Genomic DNA, 25,690 nt, shown 5'->3' on the forward strand with positions numbered 1-25,690 from the left:
TAGGCTGCGTCGTCTGCTAACCGGTGACTCACGTTTCCTCTTTGACTAATCAAAAGCACATTTGTTTTTTTTCTAATATATCAGCGGCAAAACGTTTTGGCGTTGAATTGAGAATGCTTAGGCTTTTTATTTTATAAAGGAATTGCAAGTTTCCTAAAACTTTAATATAGCCTTTTTCGGCGAGAGAATGTCTAATTTTGAAGTAAACAAAATATTTACATGGTAGGCCTACTGGTATAATACAGTAAATCATTCAAAATAAAAAACATAGCATAAATAAAAACGCAGAATACACTGAGTATTCATTAATTTTGACAATATTTGTTTTTATTTTTTATTCATATGAACAATGTAGAAAATAAAAAGTGAATTAATTCATTGATTATTCTATAAACATGATGACAACACATTAGAACTGAATATAGGTATATTTGCAGTGTTATACAAATTTAACATGATTTGCACAGAATTAGTATTTTCTGTGATAGCACTTCCAATATCAACAAAATTAATTAATTATTATATCAATTATAAAATGTATATATTTATTTATTTTACATGTAGACTTTACACTTGGAACACAGAAATGGGTTATGAATTAAAAAAATGTTTGTTAGTACAGTTTTGCTTATTAAATAGTATTTGTTGTTGAATCATTCAAACCTAATATCATATGGAAGACAAGCACATATCTAATTAATAACTTTGTTTCTACCATTATAATTAATTTGTTACAATATTGTGTCTCAATCGAGTAAATACCGGTACCATATATAAATTCTTCTTTTCTTTGCTTTTGCATGTACAGTTCATATAGCATAATACAGTAAACTCTTCAAATACCGAACACCCTTAAGTTCTTGGTGGGCTGGTCTAATATGTCTGGGCATTCTGCTATTCTGGATGTGTCTTTAATGGTTAAAGAAAATTTGGACCTTTTGGACCTCAAGAAAAGTCTTGTTTTTGAAAGATTCTCATTTTCAGAAAGTTCAGTATTGTCTTTGATTTAATTACAGTATTTCAGATTACATATTTTAAAATAAACTTACTATTTGTGACAAATTAATTATTGTTTATACTTTTTATAATTTCTTTTATGATAATCATATATTTGTAATATTATAAATGTTGATTTCGTTCAGCCTCAGGCTAACTGTCTGCCACTGTACTACTGTATTATGTTCTTGTTTGCAGTGAAAGCTTGGACACTATTTCTTTGTATGCTTTTCCATTTGACTCTGCTCCTTTACGCTTTAAATAGTCCAATAAACGTACCTACAATAACAATAAATAGATAAAGATCAATTGCTTCAAGATTTAATGGATACCATGTTTCTATAGTGTAAGTAGAAATATATACTAATTAAATTATAGTTGATAGGTACCAGGCTGACAATACCTACTGTATACACAATGTAATAGCCATCTATTATGCTTTCAAAACTTTTTAATTGTATCAATGGAATATCCTAATAAAAAAAATTATGACAAAAACATTTACCATTAATTTGGTATCTCCATGTCCATGCTTCTTGGCAAGATTCCAGAGATTTGTTGCCAAGGTAGCTACCGGTTGCTTAGTGATATCGCCAAACACAACAATGTGATGAAAGAGATCGAGGGCAGCGGCAGCTTGTCGTTTCAACCCAGTCTGCAAATTAAAAAAAAATGTTAACATTTGTGTTTGTACTGTACTTGGTTATCCAGTCCATTTGGAATCACATGTTTATTAAATAACTAAAACGTAAACAGTACCTCTGATTGGTTTAGAGTTTTCAGATAATCCAATGTTTCACCAAGAATAGTGTTACAAATTCCATTAACCTCGGCCAAGAACTTTTTATCACTGCCATATAACGAGTCATTTGAATCAACTGTAGAGAAAAAAAACCCCATTTTTTTTGTGTATATACTGACAAACACTATCTTAAGAGTGGTCCTTAATTGGAGGCAGATCTGTGATTAAGGATTTATGAGTATACCTACCATTGGGTATATGATATGCATACATCTCTTGCGACTGTGCTGTCAGTAGACATAGTACACTCATGTATACTTGTATTTTAGCTGGTGAGCCTTGCTCCCATGTGTAGTCCTGAAGGATATTAAGTAAACCACGAACCAGATACAAACAAACTTGATCAGGATGGTCCTATAACAACAATAGTACAGAATAATAATTTGAGCTTAAGTTGAGAATGAATCAACTTGGTTTGGCAAGGCTTTTAATGTAGAAAACTATTCAACTTAAAATAACATATGAAAGCCCCAGTGCTATTAATGGTATTTGGTATGAGTAAGTTGACAAGAAACACAAAAGGGAACCGAATTGCTATTGCTAAGAACCTGTGTTTATTATTATAAGTATTTAGATTTTGCTTATTTACTGGAATAAAGGAAACTTACTGGAACAATGAGAAGAGTAGATAGGAACTGTTGAATGTAAGAGATGAGCAGGCCTTCAGTGGAACGTGTCTTCCTGTCTATAGTGATAACTCTTGGAACCTCAGGAATTATGCTAATAGCAGCTTTTAGAAAAGCATCACCTTGAAAAACAGATAAAAATCAGAACTAATAAAATATTTGTATGGCTGACTTCAGTTACAGATTACATAAAGTTACAGTTATAATGTAAATGCTATATAATACTGATAAATAAAATATATAAACTGTTTTAATCTGGTTTTTTTTGTGGCATACCTTGGGTAAGAGCTTGATTTAAAAATGCAACTTGTCCAGACACTAAGTACAAGTTTAAACGATGAAAAACGTTCAGAATTGATGGTATTGTGATGAAACAATACGCAGCGCATGCCTGAAAAAAACAACCCAGACAGACATTTAGCAGTTGCTGCAATACAAGGGAAAATAAACATAATATATGGTTGTCACACGAATGCTATGGATTCCTATGTATGTTACTACAACATTTTGTACTTTTAATTGTACATGCTCTAAAAATGATATCAACAGTCATGTCATGTATGTCTGACCTGCCTCTGATTAAAAATACAAATAGGGCAATGAAACTAAATATAAAAACAGGTAAACTAAAGTTTAAACAAAATTAGAGTATCATACCCTAACAAATGCAGCAGTTTTTCTAGAATGTTTGCCTTGCACTACAGCTCTGGTCTCCATAGCAAGTTGATTTACACACTGAAAAAAAAATGTAATCTATTTATTTATGAAAAAGATGATAAAAACCGGAAACTTCCAATTCAGTCAAATCTAGCAAGGGCTACATTGAAACTACATAAAACAGGCACAAATGTCAACTGTGCCAACCCTTCCTATTTCCATATATTATAATATTTTATAAACTGTAGCAATGTAACAAGGATTGTTAACACTGGTTTGTATTGTGGTTCCTCATAGAGAGAGGAACCTAAACAGGTAAACTCTTCTTACCTGAACCAGAGTGACAAGCATGTCATCCAAGTTGCTAAAGTAAGCACGTGTTTCAACATAGAAGCTTAATTGTTGCTCAAAGTCTCTTCCAAAAGACACCTTGAAATTGTAGTCATTAGTTTTAAAAGTGTGATTAAGGGGATATTGACATTGTGGACGTTGGGCTTGGCAGATAAATAAACATATTATATAACACCTAAATAAATTCCTGTCATTTGATTGGACGATTGTGGGTCACATGGCGTGCAATAGTATGCACTATTAAACGATCATACTTTTAAATCTTTAAAACTTTAAATCTGTTCACGTTTGGAAAATATTTATTCTATTGCTTTTGAAATACAACAGCGCCACCTATTTTGTACTTTCGCCTTGGCTAGGCCTATCTTTTATTTGATTCAAATGACAGAAATCTATTTAGATGTTATATAAAACAAATAATAAATGTTTTATATTCGTGTAATACTACAAATAATGGCATTTGGTGAATGATGAAAGGTTATATATCAACTCGGTTGTCGCCTCGTTCATATATAATCATCATAATATATAATTCATCATTCATCTCATGTCATTACTTGTACCATTACACTCATAAACATTTCTTATTTGTATACTTTATAATAGCCATCATAATAATAACAACTACTGTATATTGAAAAATCGAACCTTGGGGAAGACAGATAATTAAAATATACTTTTTATATGCCTAAAAATTACAATACAATAACAATTTTTGTAAAAGGAAACAAATCATAAAACTTACCTTTCTGATAAAACATGATATTAAGTGACTTATTTCTGAACGTTCATCTTCTAAAGTAAGAGCTCTAAATTAAAAAAAAGTTTTAATGCTTGTTAGCTCTGCATCTTTTTGGCACTTTTGAGTACTTTTTTCTTTCTTTGGTGGCTAATCTTAATAATGTGAATTAACTAATATTTATATTGTAGTTTCAGGTAATTTGTAAGTTACTTAATTCATGTATGAAACGCCACTCCCATTGTGTTTACTTACGTGACTGAATCATGCATGGTTCTACAAATGAACATGAGAGCATTTAGAATTACAGGATCGTTAGTTGGTTCCTTTTGGTGTCTGAGGAAACAAACAACATAAAGATAAGATAAGAAACGATAAATCTTTATTATCATGAACACAAAATGATGCTTAAAAATAGAAAATATAAACACAGAATAAAACAAAAATTTCAGTTGTAAATTAGTGAGGTCAATAACACTTGAATTTTTTACAGAATTAGCAACTTACTTTGCAAATGCTTCCATGATATTTTTACAAACTTCCACTTTGACAGATTCCTTCTGGAACATGTCTAGGAATGGCAAGAATTTATCCTAAAGTAAAACAAGGAAGATGTATGCATAAATTATTACATAGAATTTATCCTAAAGGAAAACAAGGAAGATTTATGCATAAATTATTACATAGAAGGTATGGGTTTAAGTCTTCTGTAATTGAAAATTGGATTGTTGAATACACTTACCATAGCAAATAAGATGGAGAAATCATGCATGTGAGCAAGGACTTTTGACATGACAGATTGAAGCTAGAAAATAAAAAAACAAAATTATTATCAATTATTCACTATCATTACGCTATCATTCTCAAAATTTAGATATCATCATACTGCATCATTCTTCTCATTGTTTTCATCTTTATCAAAGTTATTCTTAACAATCATTTCTCTTTTTATTTCTTCATCAATTCTTGTCATCATCCCTTTTATAATTTCATCTAAAAATTATATTGATTTCCCTCCCCATCTCTGCCATCTTTATAGCATTATTATGTTATGTTATGCCTATCATATGCCTTTCATTCTGCCTTACCTGTTGATAGCTATCTTCAAAGGCACGGTTTGGTGTCATGTGTTTAATGATGTCACCTAATATAGTGTTCACCTCTCTTTTCTACAAAAAATTGATATTTAAGGTTAAATAACACTAATTGTAGATATTTGGAGGGTTTTAAAGTTTATACATTTAGTATTGTATGAAATAATTAAAAACAAAGTAGTTCTTATTGGAGCAGTTTTTATGAAGTGGTTTTGGGAGAGATGACTATATTTATACAAAAGATACTGATGTGTGTTTACTCACAGTAAAATGCTTACAAGGATACTCCACCCACACCTCAGCACAGTTGATATACTCCTACAAATATAAAGCTACTGCCAATTAGGAAGTTCAATCATTTATGATACAAATAAAATTCAACATATATACATATATATATATATTACTTTAATAGTAAAATCCATGAATTTCTTTCTAACCTTTGGTACTTTTTGTTTCATAACCACTTTCCACACTTCATTGAGCACAGTAAGTCTTTGGTCTTCTGGTGGGTCAGCCAAAACAAGATTGGTTCCAAGTGAGGAATATAGATGATGCTGGGAAGATTTAAACAAATATTGTAATACACACTCTCAAGGAATGATACACAACGGGATTAAGACCATTTCGTTGAAAATCATTCATCATCATCAGGATATTTTATCATCACACTTTTTTTGTCAAACTAGTTTGATAGTGTAGATAGAGCTTTAGAAACATTTTTTGCTTTTGCTGTTGACCATTACTTATGCAGAAAATGTTCAATTCTTTGGGTTACAAGTGAATAAGTAAGGCAGCAATTGAACCTCATGAATGATCGGTACGAAGGACACAAATTCAAATAAACATTTAAGAGAAAGGTATCCACGTGTATAAACTGTAATTTCAATTCATTGTGAAGTTTGAAAGCCTTTAGTGCATAAACCCTAAAAAATTGTGCATTATATTATGATAGAGACACAAACTTTGAATACCACAATGGCAGTTACCTTTGGAAAGCCAGCTTCTTCACATTCTTTAATAAGCTCTGTGAATCCTAACGCCCTCTTGGAGATGAATTCAGGTTTGAATGCTGACATTATAGAGTTCAACAGCAATGCACTAAAAGTATGTAAAATAAAGTAAACTGATTTTAACACATTTTACAATTAACATTCAAATGTAAAATAAATTGTATCTTGTAGTAAATGTAATAATAACAGCTATGTGGCTATCTGGTCACTCCGGGAGACTTGTCTCCAAACTGTCATAAATAAAATAAATGTTGCTGATTAAAATTTTGCTTTTTAGTTTATTTCAGACAAGCTGTTTTTGTTGAATGGCTCTTTAATAAATGCTAATTTCCATTGAAAAAACCAAAACCTAATAGTTGGGGAGCCAGATGGGTTCACCTGCACCCTCTAGCAAACTATGTTAACAACATTTTTTTGCTTCCTTATATCAATACAAATCAATTTTTTTTTACCTTTTGGCCCCTGTACTGACCAAGCATCCCAATTTATTTCTGGCCAACAGCAAAAAATTGATTTGTATTGATATAAGGAAGAAACAAATGTTGTTAACATTATTTTCTAGAGGGTGCAGGTAAACCCTTTCTTACTCCCCGACTATACACAAAAAGATAATTGTATAAAGATGATAGTTTACCTATTGCACTGTTTCTTGCATTTGGCCAAAATTTCTGTCAGGGTTTCCTGCAGTAAAAAAAAATCGAAAATGTTACTATATATTTTTTTTAACATTACAGTACAATGGGACCATTTGAATTTTCTGCAAAAGAAGTAACACAATTCCAGAGACAATTCTGAGCAGTCTCTCTAGCTGCTGACCTTCAACATATTTCAATTCAATAATTAGTGCCTTAATCCAAGTATTTAAAGATTGGGTTCTTTTTTTTGGTCATAATTGTTCACTGTGAAACACAAACCCATTCCTCCTACAGCTGAGTATATTTACCTCAGATGCCTTGTGAGCAATACACTGTAGGATCCAATCCAATGCTGGTGAGTATAGTGATAAGTAGTTGACCATTTCCAGTCTTTGTATCGCCAGTATGTTCTGCACAGAGTCTTTTTGAAGCTGTGAATCATACAACAGAACCATGTGACAAATAGGGATTCTCATATCAAAAGCATGGTTGTAGAATTCTTTATTTTGTCAGTTAATTGTTTTTTAGTAATATACCACCCGGTTCACAGTATCTAGATTTCTTCGATATGACAAATATTTGGTAATACAACATCATGTATCTCCTAGTATCATATACCATAATGATGATGATACAGGCACAACATGTAATACAAATGAGATACTGTATTACCAAATATTTCTATGATACTGGGCAAATATTAAAGTATGTAGAGATACAGCACTGAGAATATACAGTAGTTTATACTCACTTGTGTATAAGTAGAGAGAAAATCAAAGAAGTTGTTGATAAGATGATCTTTTACATCAGGTGCTACTGCAACTCCAACCTAAATTGTTTAAATATAACTTTTATTATATTTATTAGTGTATTAATAGCAATTTATTTTATCATCTATGACAGGTTGAACAGATATATATATATAAATCCAAAGGCAAAATACTGAACAAAATGACAATGCTGTGGTATCAGTGGCTGGATCTCAATAGTGATACAAAAAAAAGTGAAAAGCTAAATCAAAACGATATATATATTAAATCTTTATATCTTTGAATTTCAAACAATAATTTGTTTTGAATAATTAAACACCTACCCGACATAGATAACCTCTTGCATATATGGCTACGAGTGGGTCACCGATACCTCGCATCTGATTGGTCAATCTTAAAAGAGCTTGAGAGTATTCTCTATAATGAAAAGTTGATGTGAATTTGTTAACAGTCTTGAATGATTATTTTTGCAGCAAAACTACACAATTCACAATTTTTCATTTAAATATATTCTTACCCAGTTGTTAAAAAGCCATAGCATTTCATAATTGCCACTTCAACATATCTTGAGGGAGAGTTGAGGAAACATTTACAGAAACTTTGGTAAAGCATATTTATTTATTTAACGTCTTACACAATATAAGGACTACATTATAATTATTGAAATTACATTCTTCCCCTTAGAGTAATCTTACAGTATATCACGTTTAGCAGTTCCAAAGATTACTATTGTTTTAAGAATAAAATTAATATAAAATAAGAACTATTGAAGGATACAATCTGGGTATGAGCTCTCTAATTGAGGCAATTTTAAAGAACCAATTACGACAAGTTTCTTTAGCTGAATCTGGCACTTGATCTGGTGTAAACTTCTCTGGCAACATCTGAGGAATACTGCTACCAGATGGCTGATAGGTAGACTTGCGGCGGATCCTATCGTATACAAGCTTGCCTTTTAAAAGTAAATTAAAATCTTTTAAATATGTGGTTAAGAAGATGCTTGTCAACTGAATTTAGGTTGTGAGTTCAAATCTGAAATAAACATTTTTTTTTTCACCAACATTCTAAAAAACTTTCGTATTGTTTATGTAGAGTAGAATATTTATCAGTGAATGGATTCAATTCAAAGAACGACCATATCAAACAGATCGATTTAGTAAATAGACAAAAGGTGATTTTTAATTTTCTTGGAGAATGAGTAGCGGGTGGCAGCACAAGGAATTGAGGGGGTAAATTGTTAAACATGAGTGGTCCAGAATATCTAATGCTGTGTTGAAAATAGTTTGTGTTGTGGTTGGGATATATATGTTATTTCTGGTTCTAGTGTCATATTTATGAACGGTATTATTGGGAGCGAATAGGTCATTAAGATGGCAAGGGAGAATGGAGTGAGTAGCCGAAAAAACAAAGACACCTTGCTGGGATAGGTTAATGTCCGAGAGTTTAAGAAGATTGAGTTTGGAAAATAAATGGGAGGAATGCAACAGTGCATGAGTGCCAGATATAGTCCTGATAGCTTTTTTTTGTAGAATAAAGAGTTTATTGATGTTTGTTGGGTAAGTGTTGGCCCAGACAATATTACCATAGCTTAAATAAGGAAGAATGAGAGTGCAATAAAGGGTTCTGAGAATATTAGTTGGGAGGAAGGAAGATAGCCTAGAAATGACGTTGTTGTTGTTGTTAGACACCTTGATCTCAGTTTCCTGGATATGGGGTTTCCATGAGAGGCAGTTGTCAATGGTAACGCCAAGAAATTTAATAGACTTAATAGAGGGGATTTCATGATTATCAATAAAGATTTTAAGTGGGGACACATCAATACCTCGTAGTCAACTGTGGGGTTCCAAAGAGGATGTAGCTACATTTTTTTATGATTGAGGGAGTCAAGTTTGTTAGCTGCAAAGTACTGGGACAAGGGGATAACGTTGGTATTAAAAGTGTCAAAAGAGAGAATATTTTTGTTGACATGAAAAACAGTAGTGTCATCAGCATATAGAAAAGGTTTAAGGTACGGTGGATATCATTAATGTAAAGGGTGATTTGGGGCAAGATTTGCAAATAGGGGTCCGCGCGCCAGCTTCAACCTACTTGGAAAAACACCTTTGCAGAGGACAAGATTAAAAATGTGACACAAGGGAAGGAAGATAAGTTGATAACATGTTTAATGGCTACAGTATGGAAATCATCAGTACCAGGAGCTTTATTGTTATCGAAGGAGATAATTTTTATGATCTCATCTTCTAGGACAGGGGTTAAGAAAATTGATTTCGGATTTGGTTGAGGAAGAAAGTCTTTGAAAGAAACATTGCTGGGGGGATTTTGTTAGCAAGGGAGGGTCCAATTTCTACAAAAAAATCATGAAATGCTTTAGAAATAATGATGAGGTTTTTAGTTGGTACTCCGTTACAGTTGATTGGAGTATTGCTTTTGTGTTGGCTTTGTTTTTTTTGGTTTAATAAAGATTTAATTGATTTCCAGGTTGCCTTAATATAATTTTTTTGCTTGGTGAAAATATCATGGAAGTGGATTCCTTTGGCATTTTTTTTTCATTTAAGTTTATTACGATATTATTTATACTTAATTTCATTGGCAGGAGAAGGGCGGTGAAGAAATTTAGCATAGAGTTTATGTCTATATTGTCACCTGTTAGAGGGCAGTATACTCTATTGGCAATAGTGGCTACCTACCAAAAGTATCTAAAATATCTGTAATCAGAACAAATTTGCTGGGATAAAATTGAATCACAGATGTGTCCGCTAGAAGCTTAGAGCACTGAAACACAAACAAACATTATATTACTGTTGTTAAAAAACTTTGAAATGAAATATTTTAATAGTTTTCTATTCACACTGATGATAACAGATTTTGTTGTTGTTTAATTGCCTGAGAAAATGCGCAGGCCAAATGAAAAGTTGAATGAAGGGCATTTTAAAACCATTATTAAATATAAGTACAGTATGTGAAGATTTTAAAATGTTAAAAGTTGTGATAAAAGAATATCACCTGAATAGCAATTTTGAGTGCCTTCACTTTCTGGTCTTGTTCCCACGATGTGATGAGGGCGTCATTAAGTTCATTAATACGGTTTACATAGTCTTGTTGACTCAGGTTCAACATCTCCTTAACTGACCCCTATAAAAAAAAAACTACTAAGATTAAATTGAGCCAACAAAGTGACCTTAACACACAAGAGAAGTGGAAACATTTTGGAAAATGCTGGCACCAGAAAGAATAGAATTCAAATCTTAATTAGACCGTTATACATTTTTGTCTATGACTGAATATTACATAAACTATTAACAAGGCAATTTGATATGGTTTAATTGATGAGGAATCAAACAAGCAAGGTTTGAACAGAAATGTACCTCTTCAAAATCATCAAGCTGCTCCAAGCGATTCTTCACTTTATCTGTAACTGTACCTTGTGCAATCTGTGACTTCATCACAACTAAAACATTTAAACAAAAAATAAGTTGCTTCTTTGTAACATTAATTTAAATACTGTACAGTAATTCAAATAATATATTTCTTTTTTTATAAATATCAGTTAGTCAGTATACTGAAAGGCATTTCCTTTGCTTTGCTTGTCCTTTTAAAATACCACTTGTAATAATGTATCTTCTGTTGCATCTGTCTATACGACACTAGGAATTTCAGTTTCTGTATTGTGTTATTCATATTTGTTATTTCAAAAGATTGAAACAAATATCTATTTCTATGTTTAATGGAACTTTTTAGCAAAGATCAGCTTGACAATGGTAGTTACTATTAGCTACAGTAAATGTACATACAGCTATGTAAAGAACAAATGTATTAAAGTTTACTTTTAACTTCTTTAGACTTACCCTTCTCTCTGTCTGACTGTGACAAGAAACTCTATAAAAATATTATAATATTTTAAATTGTTTTACAGTAAATGTAAAATGAAAAAATAAGTATAAATATGTGTAATTATATTTTATAATTACTGTATTGACATAGGTATGACATTTTAAAAATTATTAAATATTATTTTTTTTAAATGACTGTAACTCACTGTAGTGATTGAGAGCTTTTCAGATGTTGTATACTTGGTAAGAATATTGACTTTCTTGCTATTCCAAGACTCAAACGTATCACCTAAACTATCAGATCTTGATTTCACTGAATCTGTCTATAAACAAATATCAAACACTTTTTAATATCAAATCTGTCTGAATTTAAATGTTACTTTAATAAAATAACAAAAACATTTATTTCCACAATAATAGAGCAAAATACAGGGTAACATAATAAATATACAACTGATAATGAATATAAATAAAAGAAAAGAAATATATAAGTGGAAAAGGGACGCCACAGTAAGCAAGCTTTAAATTGGGCGCCCCTCTCAATGGCGAAACAACTAGAACTTCAACATTTTAAAATAATTATTAAATAAGTTATTAATAAAAACAACAATTGATAATTGAATTACAATTTTATGGCAATTGATTTTTCTTTTTCATAAAAAGTGAAACACATTTTTTATATAGGTCATAAACGGTACATATGATTCTTAAAGCCGTTTTTAGGAGTACTGAACATGGATACATTTCATGTTTTTGGCATCAGTAGTACCCCAAACTGCTATACAATATGATATATTTGGTAAGATCAATGAGTTGCTTAATAAGACTTTATAGGGAAGGATTTTTTTTAGAGGGAACCAATCATAATAGAAATGTTGGTGGCTATGTCATTTACATGATACGAGAACAACAGGAACTGGTCAATTTCAATACCAAGAAATCGTATGCTTTCTACACGTTCTATACACCATTGTTATTTTAAGTTTATTTAGGTAAATATCAATTGGTTTAGTTTTGCCTCTAAACAATATGTATTTTGTTTTCAATATCATCATGTTCTAAGAAAACAATTGTGTCATCTGCGAACATTATTGTTTCTGTTTGTGTACATATACCAGGCATATAATATCGAGCCCTGAGGCACTCCATGTGTTATCTCTGTGGAATCCGATTTACATCCTTTGATTTTTACATATCAGTGTTTCCTATTACTTTAATAGCTTACAAACCATTCTAGAGAAATGCTTCTTATACCATAATGCCTAATAGTTTATCAAGAAGTATTTCATGATTCATAGAGTCTAGGCACCCCTATTCCGAACTTTTTATTTATTTATTACTTTATTTATCAATTGCTTTGGTCAATGTGTCTATCGGTTGAGTGTCCCTCCCTAAACCCATATTGCGACTTGCTAAATACATTATATTTAAGTAAAAATGACATTGTCTGATCGTACACTACCCTCTCATAGATCTTACAATAAGATATCGGTCTGTAATTGCTAACCTCATCTTTATTGCCCTTTTTATACACAGGCACAGTTTTTGCTATTTTTAATTGATCTGGAAATATACCACTCTCAAGTGAGTTGTTGAGCAATTGGTTTTGTTTGTAAGTAATTGCTCATTCTGAAGTTATGTTATGTTGTCTAGTATGGTAGCTGATTGGTCTAAGTGATACATGTTGGTTTGTTTATTGAATGAATGAGTTGGATACAGTAGTAGGCTGTCGACATGTATTCTGACATTGATATTTGTTTCATATGAGTTTTCATCAAAGATTAGGTCCCTCATTAGGTAAGTTCCTTTCCCTTCATTTGTAAGTTTATGTGCAATCTCAACGATTTGTCTGTTACACAGTTGTACAGTAGTTTCTACATTGTCTAATCTATAAATGACCCCACATATAAAAATTTGCTAAAACAAAATTAAAAAAAAAAAAGAAAAATAGTAAAACTTACTGAATCTTTCCTTCCAGGTTTTACAATAGTCCCACTAGCAGCAGCTCTGGAAAGAGGATCAATGACAGAAGAAGCTGCCAGTTGAGAGAGGGGATCTGTGCCATCCAGGGCGCTAGAAAGAGGGTCTGCGGATATTGATGGTTTCTTCGCTAGAGGAGTAGACTTAGATTTGATGCTAGATTTAGTTGACTTCTTTACTTTTACTTCAGATACCTATACAAAGAAACTAATTTGTATTCTATAACTTTCTTTTATCACTGGATACAAAGAAGATCAAGGCTATTATTCTGTTTGTTACACACATTCTGCAAAACACATTAAAATTGGTAAAGAATATCAACACCTAACTTCTCTTTATTTTTCTCTTCATCTACGATGCTCTCCTTATTTGGAAAGGATATACATCTCAGGAGCTTTTGGTCTCTTGGAAAAGCGCTATAACTATAACGATAATAATAATCCACCCTGGAATTTCAATAATATCAAAAGAAGTTGTACTGACCGTTATCAATTTAAGAGGATGTTCAAATGTTGGTTCTGAGGCTAGTGCTGTTTGTTTTCGTTCCCTTTCATAGTTACGTGGTCTTGATGACCTGCAAATTATTGTGTACAAATTTTATACATAAAAATATAAAGAAATGCTGTATATATACTCAATTTTGAAATGGTTGCACAATAAAGTGAATAGAAATTTGAAACAATGTGTGTCGAGTAAAAACAGTAAAATAAATTTATACTAATTTTATTGTTTGTTTTTTTTCCTAAAACTAAAGTCTATAATATATTAGATGATTTATTATAAACTAGATGGTACACTCGCTTACCATCTACTGTAGGTTGTGCCCACAGATGGTTCTCGAATACATAATTTCAGCATAAAAAAGCTGGCAATTTTCAAATGTACGCAATGCATAGTTGGGTACCGCATGACTATATACCAGTTGTTCACAGGAACGAATAGACACAATGATTTAGTGTTGCACCCTGGGAATTACTTCCGAATAGTCAGGCAGCATTTGTATTTTACTTCATATATTTAGCCAAGTTTGATTTTTCACTTTTAAGTGATCAAGGACATCACAACGAACAACTTCCAACTTGTTGTCCAAATTCTAAACGCGTTTTTCATTCGCTGGGGGCGCTTTTTCAAAATGGCCGCTTATGCTATCAAGTACTTATATCTCGGCAACCACTAATCGTAGAGACTTGGTTTTAATCTTAAAATGTTCGTAAGGTACATATTTCTATTTACTCTAATGGAACATTTTGACATTTCTCACCATTTGACCTTTGACCTTCTATCATCATATCTCGGTAACTAATGGTCACACAGACTTGAAATTTGTTTCAAATTGTTCGCAGTATGCCTTTTTATATTTACTGTAATTAAATGTTTTGTTTTAAAGCAAACAGAAATGCCATATCTGACCTCTTGCCCTAATGCATGTAATATCCACAACTGAGAGACTATAGATTTGTCTAGTATTGTTTATAACTTGTACCGGTACTTGTGGTTTTGTTGATGATATCGCTTGTTCCAAAATCAATATTTCAAATCACCAATGGAACTGTTATAATAAATAAATACATACCATAAATATTGATGATAGTCAGATTACCCTCTCCAGTCAATAAAGTTCAGCTCTACATTCGTGTCCTTTGTATTCTCACATCCATCACCACACTCACATGCATCAGTACAGAGCAAGTTGTTTTTTTTACAACTACAGCGATTTGTTGAGCATGAACCATTGCAGGTACATCGACGAATTTCTAGAAGAGCTTCTGGTGCTGGTGGATTGTTGTAAAATACCGGCTTCAAGTGACCATCTTCTCGTTGCCAGGAGTAGTCAGTTGCTGGTGGAATAGATAGAGTTGGCTTGCATGATGAATTCCATACAATAGACATGTAGTATGTTCCCATGGTTGGAGGTAATTGTTGTCCTTCCTTGCCTTTCTGTGGAAATAACATCCATCTCAAGTCTGTGACATAATCTGCCTTGATCTTAGAAGTACTGATAATATGCAAAATATCTTTCCATTTGCCTGAAAATCCAATTTGGTATTTCAGAGGTCAGTCCATATACAGCAAATGCATCTAGTATTTCATCATCACATTTCATAAGTGCTTTGAAATGGGCGGACACTCCTTTTCCAGCAAATGTACCTGTGTTATCTGTACCTTTAAATGCGTACTATCCAATCAGTGCTGCTGATATTTGTTTTCCAAGTCGGTAATAGCATTCCCATATAGGTATTTTTCCCCTCTTTTCCTACAAAATGTGGTCATTGGAGGAAGTAGAGGATAGCTTCCTGTTAAAAGGATAAAGACATCAGTATCTACAGAAAATATGTCAACATTGGCACTTGGGTCTTTGTTCATACAATCAAAGGCATTCAATAAGACCAGTTGGTCCACTTCTTCCAATGTGTGTTGTCCGTGTCATCTCTGGCATCATGATAATTTCTGAGAGATTGCAGTTTGCCATCATGGACGTGTGATGTGTTACTAGGACCTTCTTTGTGTTGTTCTTGAAGTGATTAAGTATCTTCTCTGACAGGTATTTTGTAAGTTCAGCTTTGGTCTCTATGTGCGATAAAAATGTCTTAATGTTCTTAATCTCAGTGTTGTCATTGACATGGTAGTGAATGGTAGTTGTTTTCTGTGTTCTCTTATCTCGTGTAGATTCTTTTAAAGATCCTGATAGATATTGATCAAATAAAAGACGAACTTCATCATATGGTTTGCTCATACCAACAATCAGGTTCACAAATTCAGATGCAAAGTCAGAAGCATTGCACAAGACACCTTCTTTACCATATTGACGACACACATTCCATCAATAATTAGGATTGATGCTGCTTTTGTATCATCTTTCTGTACAGGCCTGCTGACATTATCTGGTAGAGGGAGTTCTGTTATTGACTGCAATACCTTGGATTTTCCAGAAAGCATTATCATTCTTCCATCTGGATGGAAATTTGATGGTGGAGTGCTATTGAACTCATAGTTGCCTATGACATCCTTTAGAGCGAACTCTGGCCTGCTCTTCGCCACAACTAACAATCTAGACAGCAGCTTTCTCTCTTGCTTAATTGAAATTAGTTGACCTTTAATTTTGGTTTTCACCACTGCTCCTACATCCTTGAAATAAGAGAAGTTGTTTTTCTTTTGAGGGTCCCAAAATTTTACGGTTTTTCAACCATTCATGAAGTCACAAATTTATCCAATGCTTCTTTTCCTAATTGGTCTCGCTTTTCATTCATTTGACTGAAATCATCGGAGGTTACCACAAAACACTTACCATTTAAACTCATGAAATCTAATCTGCTTGAACTTTCAGCCAATCACAGGCTAGGATTATGTATGGAGATAATGAGTGGCTTTTATTTATTTAAAAACTTTAATTTCCAAGCTTAAGTGAATGTTTTAAAGCATCAATAATTGAAAAATCAATAATGTGTTACAAATATGGATGTTCTGAGCAATCTGTCGAAAAATGTTATCTATAACCAACATGTTGTGGATATCACACAGGTTATGGTCAAAGGTCAGATATGGTTTTTCTGGCCATCTTGAAACAAACCTTTGCATTAAAGCAAATAGAAACATGTATTTTCTGAACAATTTGGGATAAAAATATCAACTCTTTCTGACCAATAGTTATTGAGATATGATAAGATCAGGTCAAAGGTCAAATGGTCAGAAATAGTATTTCCGGTCATTTTAGGGCAAAATGTTCCATTATAGTGAATAGAATTATGTACCTTACGAACATTTTAAGACTAAAACCAAGTCTCTACGATTAGTGGTTGCCGAGATATAAGTACTTGATAGCATAGGCGGCCATTTTGAAAAAGCGCCCCCAGCGAATGAAAAACGCGTTTAGAATTTGGACAACAAGTTGGAAGTTGTTTCTTGTGATGTCCTTGATCACTTAAAAGTGAAAAATCAAACTTGGCTAAATATATGAAGTAAAGTTAATATAGTGACAAATGCTGCCTGACTAGAAAGAGAAACTTGTCAGAAAATGAGTTTGAGTCATATTTAAAGAAACTCAATTTGTGTTTTATGTAACATTATGGTTGAATGAGGAGGATTTAAATATATTTCTTATTCATTCAGTAATAAAATTAAATTTGTTTTCATGTTTTATTAAATTTGCGATTTAATACTTTGTTGAAACTGTCAATGTCATAGTCGATTGAAATAGTAAAATAGCTTACAAGTATGTATTATTTATTTTGTCAACATTTGTTATACACTACTTATAACTATTGCAATACTGTTTATATCTACTACATTATTTAAGTAAATGTTGACCTAAAGGTTTTAAGTCTATCCCCCAAGGGCCATAAATTTACCTGCTTGTGTCATACAAAATAATTATGGTGACTGTGTGTGAGACGGGAATTGTTCCATTCATCGCCAAGCAATAGGTTTGTATAAACATATTTTAAATCGGTTAAATGATGTTTTACTCGAGCTGTTTAACCGGTTTAAAAACAATTATTGTAGTTCCGAAGGAGATAGGTAAATGCGTCCTCGTATTATTGTGTGTGGGTATTTTTCAGCATCGACATCCATCATTAGATTAGACAGGGTACCACGATCGGAAAACACATCTATTTGGGGTAAATCGTTGAATATCGAATATCGAATACCATACTCGAATTTGGAGCCGAAATGACCATTTGGCATTTGTAAAAGTACTTTACAGAACAGAGGTTCATTCAGCAGATACGGTCTGGGAGTCCTAGGCCTACAAGCCTAGAGGCATAGCCTTAGCTATAGGCCTAGCCTAATTCGTCTAGGCTACTAATACTAATAGACTAGGCTGGGCCAGGGCCTATAGTAGTACAGTAGTAATAGTAATACTAATAGGCCTTTTTAAGTCTAATAAATAAGGCCTAACTAGGCTAGGCTAGGCCCTAACTAATCGAGTTTTAATAAGGTTGGGAATGCCCCTATTTGTTTAACCTTTTAGCACGTTGAGAATTTTTTTTAAATTTATCATAAATGTTAATTTTTATTCTTACCATTCATAATTTGCCATCTTTTCTAAATTTTTATTGCGAGCAGAAAAAAAAACTGGTAGCCTGGGCCTTTTCTAAGCTTAAGCCTTAAAAATAATTCTCCCCGCTCCAGACGTTGTCACGTTGTGTGTACGATGACGTACGTATGTTAATTACTAAAACCTGGCAAGACGACAGAGGGAAGGAGGCTAATTTTGTGACTGATTTTTTTCCGATGTTTACAAATTAATTCCAAATTCTCGAGAAGACAGAAGAAACGGAGATCAGTTTTAAATGTCGAAAAACGAACAAACGTCTTCTTCTACTACTCGCCCACCCAGACGAAAATCGGCAGAAAATGCTGCTAAATCATGGGTTAAACTAAAGAGTGAATCTAAATTAAAAGAAAAACAGGTACAACTTTATTAATTATAAGCCTAGCTAGTCCAGTAGTAGGCCTAGCTAGTAGTAGACTATAGCCTACTAGCCTCTCGTCGTGCCGTGGCCGTTTCAGTGACACGCACCATGACATAGCTATAGGGCCCTACTAGGCCTAGGCCGTCTTTTTGTGTAGCTAGCAAGACCCGACCATATGGGCCTGGATTGGATTCGATGAAATGCTTTAATAAGATTAATGAAGGGCTAGTGTTGCCCGAAAGCTCTGCTAACTTCTCTGGCTGTTTACTTTATCGTTTTGATTTAGCTTTTCGCTTTTTTATTTGTATCTCCATTGAGATCCAGCCACTGATACCCACAGCATTGTCATTTTTTTCAGTAATTTGCCTTTGGATTTATATATATATATATATAAACAAATCAGGCAAAGAACATTAATTCTAAACCGCCCGGTAATATACTGAAATTTAATTAATTAATTTGAAACGATAAAGATGAGGAAATCTGTGAGAATGAGAAAAAGTCGCCCCAACCGAGACTCGAACTCGGACCGCCTGCTTGATATGCAGATGTCCTAACCATTAGACCACTGGGGCTTTCATGGTATTGTTCGAACTCGATTGGATATATATATATTCAATACCCATCTTACTAGTTTTTAGAAAAAGATGTCTCTAGACTAGGTAGGACTCGAGAGAGTGTTGTATAGAATTATATAGGCATAGGCTTAGCCTAGTAGGCTAGCTAGTAAGTATTATTAAATTATTTCTGTATTATCTTTTTGTTCCTGAATTGTGATTTAATTCATACATTGCGATTATTTTATAAGAAGTCTTTTTCTCATTGTATATTGTAGGTGATGCAAATAATGAAGAAAAAAGAATCTCAAAGAACAAAAACTGAAGAAAAGTTCCTCAAAGAGAATGATTTAATAGTCAATGAATTAGAAAAACGTGCTGTCCGTAGAAGTCTTGCCAAGCTTAAGAAAGAAGAGGTTTAAATTATTTGTCTTTTATATTATTAAGTCAATGATTTATTACCATTTGTTGACTTTGAATGGGGACAGGAAGCATCCACCATTTAACAACAATGAATCAGTAGGTAGAAGTAAGACTACGTACTACTGGTACCCAGTGTAAACATACAGTATGTATGCACTACTAGTGAGTGAGTCATTATTACCTTAAAAATATATCAAATTTCTCTAGAGACATTTTATTGTGAGAATTTTTGCAAACAACTAATTCAATATTTTTTTTAAATGCCCTTTCTTTCATCTTTAAATAAGTATCAACATTTTACTTATGATTTACTTTAAAGAAAGAAGATTCACCAGAAGAAATAATTACAAAAGCAGAGGAACTTGCAGATGCTATCAAATCATCCAAGAACTGTGTTGTGTACAGTGGTGCTGGAATAAGCACAGTGAGTTGTTTAGTACTGTACCATGTTTTTGCTGACCTACCATAAGGCAATAAATAAAGAATGTTATATGTTATACCAACACAAATTTGAATACACAATTACAAAAACAAAAGTTGACCCCCAAATTTTGGATCAGTTGTGGACTAATTGGGCAGCATAAATGTTTTGTTATGGTCTAATCTGTATTTCTTACAGGAAGTAGACTTGCATTTGTGAAAACTAAACATACTCTAGTTTCTTTATTTTAGGCAGCATCTATACCAGATTATAGAGGTCCAAATGGGGTGTGGACTTTACTTCAAAAAGGACAAATTGTGACGTAAGTTTTGGTTTTGAAAAGATTGATGGAGTTCATAACATGTTGTCAGTTATAAGATATTTAATACAAAATCCAATTTAATAGTGGTCGCATTAACTTTATAATGTTGATAGATAAAGACAATGGTCTTAGTGTTAATATTTCTCCTGCATTTATTATAACATTTCTTCCTCAATAAACCTTATCTTACACCAATAGTACAATATGTAGATTATTGATACAGTCAGTATGAATACTTTGTGTGAAAATAAATCCTTACAGGTCTAGTTCTTTGACTGATGCTGATCCAACATTCACACATATGAGCCTAGCTAGATTGTGTCAACAGGATATTGTAAGTTACCTTCTAACATTGTTTTAATAATAACCAAAAAGACAATCCGAGAGTGCATACCTCTGCCTACTGTAAAATTCTCCTACATAAGATTTCTCCGGAAAAATATAAATATTTTTTGGTGTGTGTCTTATTAAATGCTGTGTGTGATTTAGGCTAATTCACTACAAGCATGTGTATGCGAGTTTGGTGTAATAGTTATGTAACCAGCCTTTCAACTAACAATAGTTTCAGTTGACGAACAATAGAACAGGAATGTCAAAAACAAACGGGTGAATATGAAAAGAAATAGGTTTTTTAACTCATATCAAAAAACCTGTACATTAATTCAAATTATGTTTTAAATTTACAAATCACAAATTATAACTCTTGTCTCTTAAACAAACATTTTTTTGGGCAAGTACTTCTCGACAAAATGCAATTTCAGTTTACTTTTACTTTAAGACTGCTCGCCGGCTTTTAAAAATTCTCTCCTATCTTTTAACACTAGCAGGTTTGAAAATATTACTAATTGCCTCTAAAATTGAATGGAGTGGTCCTTGACCACATATCTATTTTTATTTTGGTAAAGATCTTGCAATAACTTTTTGAGTAATCCTGCTAACAAACCGACAAACAAACACACGCGATCCTTGGCAGAGGTAAATAATAATAACATTTATATAGTGGCATCAATTCCAAAATGATGATCAAAGTCGCATTGTATCCTAAAATTTTATAAAAATAATAAACCTACTACATTTGTTTATGTTCTTGATCTGGTTTTACAGTATATTGTAATCCTCTATTTAAGTACCTCTATTTAAGTATTGTTGTTTTTCTAGGTAAAACATGTTGTCTCCCAGAACTGTGATGGTTTACATCGTAGGAGTGGTGTTCCAAAACATCAGCTTTCAGAATTGCATGGGAATATGTATATTGAGGTATCAAATTTCATCCAAAAAAATTATATTTTCTTACCATTATAGTAAACAAAATGAAACTGTCTTTTCTAATTTTTTTTCTCCAATTTGTAAAACTTTTTTAATCCCCTGTAGGTTTGTTCAGAATGCGACGACGAACAAGAATACATCCGACTTTTTGACGTAACCGAAAAGACGTCTTTTAGAAGACACAAGACAGGGAGGTTATGTACAAAATGTTTATCACCTTTGCTGGATACCATTGTGCATTTTGGTGAGAAGGGAACGTTAGAATGGCCTCTGAATTGGCATGGGGCAATAGAAGCCGCCAACAAAGCTGACATGATACTTTGTATGGGCTCTAGTTTAAAGGTATTCATTTATTACAGCTTGGATGCAAATAATCAGGCAACTTTGTAGCTGGCAATTTGGTTTAATATTCGTTTTAAAGAAAAATATTTTTACTCAGAACATGTCATGACAATACTACAGTATAAAATAACTATCAAATTATTTGATAGTTATTTTATACTGTAGTATTAAATAACAATAAAATCAAAACACCCACTGGTAGCGTTACTTAAATTACAGCAATTAATTAGAGAGTTGTGGCAATTTCCACATTATTCTAAAAGTTTTAGAAGTTGTTTGAATGTATTTATGAAATTTGACTATAACAACTGTAAAGGCCAATTTACACAGATGAGAGGTAATGGTAATAAAAATGTAAAATCTATATTCTTTATGACCATTTACACAAAGCGCGAAGTGGACGGGCAGTTTCTGCCGAGGGTGGATACAGATTTTAATTTTCTGCTTACCGTTACCGCTTGTCTGTGTAAATTGGCCTTAAGGGATTAAACCGACAATGGGGGTTTTTAGTTCTAAAATTTGCAAACCAGCTACTTGCTACAAGTAACCTCTGAATAATATTATTGGCTTTCAATACATTTCTTTGCAGGTTTTAAAGAAATATCCATGTTTGTGGAGCACAAACCAAAACACAAAGAAGCGATCAAAACTTTACATAGTAAACCTGCAGGTAAGAAGTAATATGCTAAATTGGTTGATCTTTTATCTTATTTCTGTTACCACCATAGCCACTAATTATAACATATATAATCCCATACACGACCAAGATAATCCCATACACGACCAAGATAATCCCATACACGACTGAGATTCCCATTCCGTTATTGATGTAATACCCTGTAAATTTGGCCAAATTTCATACCCATGCCCTCTGCAGCTATTCTTGGTCATTTCACAGTAATATAAACAATTTTATTCGATCATAAAATATTTTTATTACAATATAGTACCTAGTTTTAACTATATGTCCATTATTTAAAGCACCAAAGAGTTTAATTGTGCATTGTATATAAATTATAATTATTATTTTTTTAGTGGACTCCTAAAGATCTGAAAGCGGATTTAAAAATCAATGCCAAGTGTGATGACATAATGAAGATTGTGATGAATCGACTTGATCTTGAAGTGAATGAATACAAAAGGTACATATAATAAATGTTATAAATGTATTTTCAGGGATTTAAAAAACTGGGAAAGTAATAATTACTGTATAAATTAAAATTAATGTTATTATTACCGACTAAACGTTTTTATAAATAACTTTACAGAGAAGAAGACCCACTGTTCAACATTGCTACTCCTTTACAATCAAAAGAAATGAAAACTTTCACCACAAAAATATTACAACTAAAGAAAGAGGAAGGAGCATTAGGAGATGACACCGAAAACAAGAAGACACCAGCAAATCCAGGATGGTTTGGAAAAGGATGCAGTCAACGCAAGTACCAAACCAGAAGACCAAGAAGAACAAGAACAGAGAAAACAGAACATTAAAACAGAACAAAGCCATGATGGTTTGGAAAAGGATGCAGTCAATGCAAGTACCAAACCAGAAGGTCAAGAAGAACAAGAACAGAGAAAACAGAACATTAAAACAGAACAAAGCCATGATGGTTTGGCAAAGGATGCAGTCAACACAAGTACCAAACCAGAAGGTCAAGAAGAACAAGAACAGAGAAAACAGAACATTAAAACAGAACAAAGCCATGATGGTTTGGCAAAGGATGCAGTCAATGCAAGTACCAAACCAGAAGGTCAAGAAGAACAAGAACAGAGAAAACAGAACATTAAAACAGAACAAAGCCATGATGGTTTGGAAAAGGATGCAGTCAACACAAGTACCAAACCAGAAGGCCAAGAAGAACAAGAACAGTGAAAACAGAACATTAAAACAGAACAAAGCCAGGATGGTTTGGCAAAGGATGCAGTCAACACAAGTACCAAACCAGAAGGCCAAGAAGAACAAGAACAGAGAAAACAGAACATTAAAACACCGGCAAAGCCAGGATGTTTTGGAAAAGGATGCAGTCAACACAAGTACCAAACCAGAAGGCCAAGAAGAACAAGAACAACAAGAACAGAGAAAACGGAACATTAAAACACTGGCAAAGCCATGATGTTTTGGAAAAGGATGCAGTCAACACAAGTACCAAACCAGAAGGCCAAGAAGAACAACAAGAACAGAGAAAACGGAACATTAAAACACTGGCAAAGCCATGATGTTTTGGAAAAGGATGCAGTCAACACAAGTACCAAACCAGAAGGCCAAGAAGAACAAGAACATTAAAACACTGGCAAAGCCATGATGTTTTGGAAAAGGATGCAGTCAACACAAGTACCAAACCAGAAGGCCAAGAAGAACAAGAACAGAGAAAACAGAACAAAGCCAAGATGGTTTGGCAAAGGATGCAGAAGGTCAAGAAGAACAGACAAAACAGAACATTAAAACACCGGCAAAGCCATGATGTTTGGCAAAGGATGCAGTCAACACAAGTATTAAACAGAACAAAAGGACAGTCAAAATAGAACATTAAAACAATTGGTTTTGAAATATATTTTTTTATAGGAAGCTGGTATAAAATAAAATTATCAAACATCTAGCTATGCAAAAAAAAAACAAAAGAATTTGTTATATTCTAAACAACAGTATTTATGTTTCAATTCTTACATTACATTACAGAAAAGTGAACAAATGGTGTGTTAGTGTTGATTCTGTATTTGCATGAAGAATAGGAGGTTGTCTTGTAATAAATGCCAATCCCAGTGACTGATTTATGACATTTGTTCATTTATTATTTTTATATCTAAGTAAGGTTCAGGTACACTAGTTTTTTAAAAGTTATTATATTAGTTATAATATCATACTTTATATGTATTTTTGTTAAAAAATATAAACAAAAACCAACAAGATCATTCAGTTGTGAGTATGTTAAACGTTTTCCTTTAAGGACAGTGCAGACTGTAGTAACGAAATTTATTCAAGATTAAAAATAGACAAACATTGACACGTGTATTTACCATTTATCGGTTATCCGCACTTGGCGGATAACCCCTTGATATTGTCAGGATCTTTTTTTTTTCGATCTCTTTCTTTCTTTCCCAGAATTTTGTTGTTCTCTAATTAATTTTTCAATGAAACTTTACTTGAACTTCATAATATTGAGGAATTTTGAACATAATAAAAATAGCATGCTACGCAAAAAAATTACGCGTATTTAAAATTTCAAAATTTCTAATCAATTTCATGTAAATTTCATGTTAGGTCATTTTGAGCATTTCAAACGATGCACGTGCATGTAAAACTTTAATAATCGTGTACTAAAAAATTGGTAATTCAATGGAAATTTGTGCAAAAATATACCTGTTTTTAATTGATTATAGGTGAACCCCATTTTTTAAACTTATTAATTATGGAAGTTGTAGATATAAATTCATGTCAAATTTGTACCTAC

The 25,690-nt window shown here is 32.7% G+C and overlaps 2 protein-coding genes across 3 annotated transcripts in view; one reads left to right on the forward strand and one right to left on the reverse strand.

The window, feature by feature from the left end:
* Window positions 1-301: 301 nt before the first annotated feature.
* LOC144840151 (VPS35 endosomal protein-sorting factor-like) overlaps window positions 302-25,690 on the reverse strand; it is a 79,461-nt gene continuing 54,072 nt past the window's right edge. Inside the window, exons 2-31 of one of the 2 annotated variants that reach the window (XM_078695852.1) lie at window positions 18,515-18,585; window positions 13,977-14,067; window positions 13,475-13,687; window positions 11,720-11,836; window positions 11,529-11,559; window positions 11,049-11,131; window positions 10,687-10,815; window positions 10,371-10,455; window positions 8,461-8,635; window positions 8,201-8,248; window positions 8,007-8,100; window positions 7,665-7,742; window positions 7,222-7,344; window positions 6,913-6,959; window positions 6,255-6,366; window positions 5,706-5,822; window positions 5,530-5,583; window positions 5,260-5,340; window positions 4,914-4,976; window positions 4,679-4,764; window positions 4,427-4,507; window positions 4,178-4,241; window positions 3,412-3,510; window positions 3,082-3,159; window positions 2,701-2,815; window positions 2,407-2,546; window positions 1,987-2,152; window positions 1,756-1,874; window positions 1,502-1,651; window positions 302-1,275 (exon numbers count right to left, since the gene is read on the reverse strand). In XM_078695852.1, the coding sequence (XP_078551978.1) occupies window positions 1,177-1,275; window positions 1,502-1,651; window positions 1,756-1,874; window positions 1,987-2,152; window positions 2,407-2,546; window positions 2,701-2,815; window positions 3,082-3,159; window positions 3,412-3,510; window positions 4,178-4,241; window positions 4,427-4,507; window positions 4,679-4,764; window positions 4,914-4,976; window positions 5,260-5,340; window positions 5,530-5,583; window positions 5,706-5,822; window positions 6,255-6,366; window positions 6,913-6,959; window positions 7,222-7,344; window positions 7,665-7,742; window positions 8,007-8,100; window positions 8,201-8,248; window positions 8,461-8,635; window positions 10,371-10,455; window positions 10,687-10,815; window positions 11,049-11,131; window positions 11,529-11,559; window positions 11,720-11,836; window positions 13,475-13,687; window positions 13,977-14,067; window positions 18,515-18,531 (2,955 nt within the window). In that variant the 5' untranslated portion in view covers window positions 18,532-18,585 and the 3' untranslated portion in view covers window positions 302-1,176. Of the gene's footprint in view, window positions 1,276-1,501; window positions 1,652-1,755; window positions 1,875-1,986; window positions 2,153-2,406; window positions 2,547-2,700; window positions 2,816-3,081; window positions 3,160-3,411; window positions 3,511-4,177; window positions 4,242-4,426; window positions 4,508-4,678; window positions 4,765-4,913; window positions 4,977-5,259; window positions 5,341-5,529; window positions 5,584-5,705; window positions 5,823-6,254; window positions 6,367-6,912; window positions 6,960-7,221; window positions 7,345-7,664; window positions 7,743-8,006; window positions 8,101-8,200; window positions 8,249-8,460; window positions 8,636-10,370; window positions 10,456-10,686; window positions 10,816-11,048; window positions 11,132-11,528; window positions 11,560-11,719; window positions 11,837-13,474; window positions 13,688-13,976; window positions 14,068-18,514; window positions 18,586-25,690 lie in introns of those variants that run through there. The other variant, XM_078695853.1, reaches the window with a different exon arrangement.
* LOC144840169 (NAD-dependent protein deacetylase sirtuin-7-like) lies at window positions 18,729-23,870 on the forward strand. The gene is made up of 10 exons (XM_078695882.1): window positions 18,729-18,904; window positions 19,743-19,880; window positions 20,207-20,311; window positions 20,560-20,630; window positions 20,892-20,964; window positions 21,789-21,887; window positions 22,002-22,238; window positions 22,828-22,908; window positions 23,274-23,380; window positions 23,507-23,870. The coding sequence occupies exons 1-10, from the start codon at window positions 18,785-18,787 to the stop codon at window positions 23,730-23,732; spliced, it is 1,257 nt and encodes a 418-aa protein (XP_078552008.1). The 5' UTR covers window positions 18,729-18,784; the 3' UTR covers window positions 23,733-23,870.

This window comes from Antedon bifida, chromosome 4 (assembly GCF_963402885.1).
Source record: "Antedon bifida chromosome 4, ecAntBifi1.1, whole genome shotgun sequence".
Taxonomy (NCBI): Eukaryota; Metazoa; Echinodermata; class Crinoidea; order Comatulida; family Antedonidae; genus Antedon; species Antedon bifida.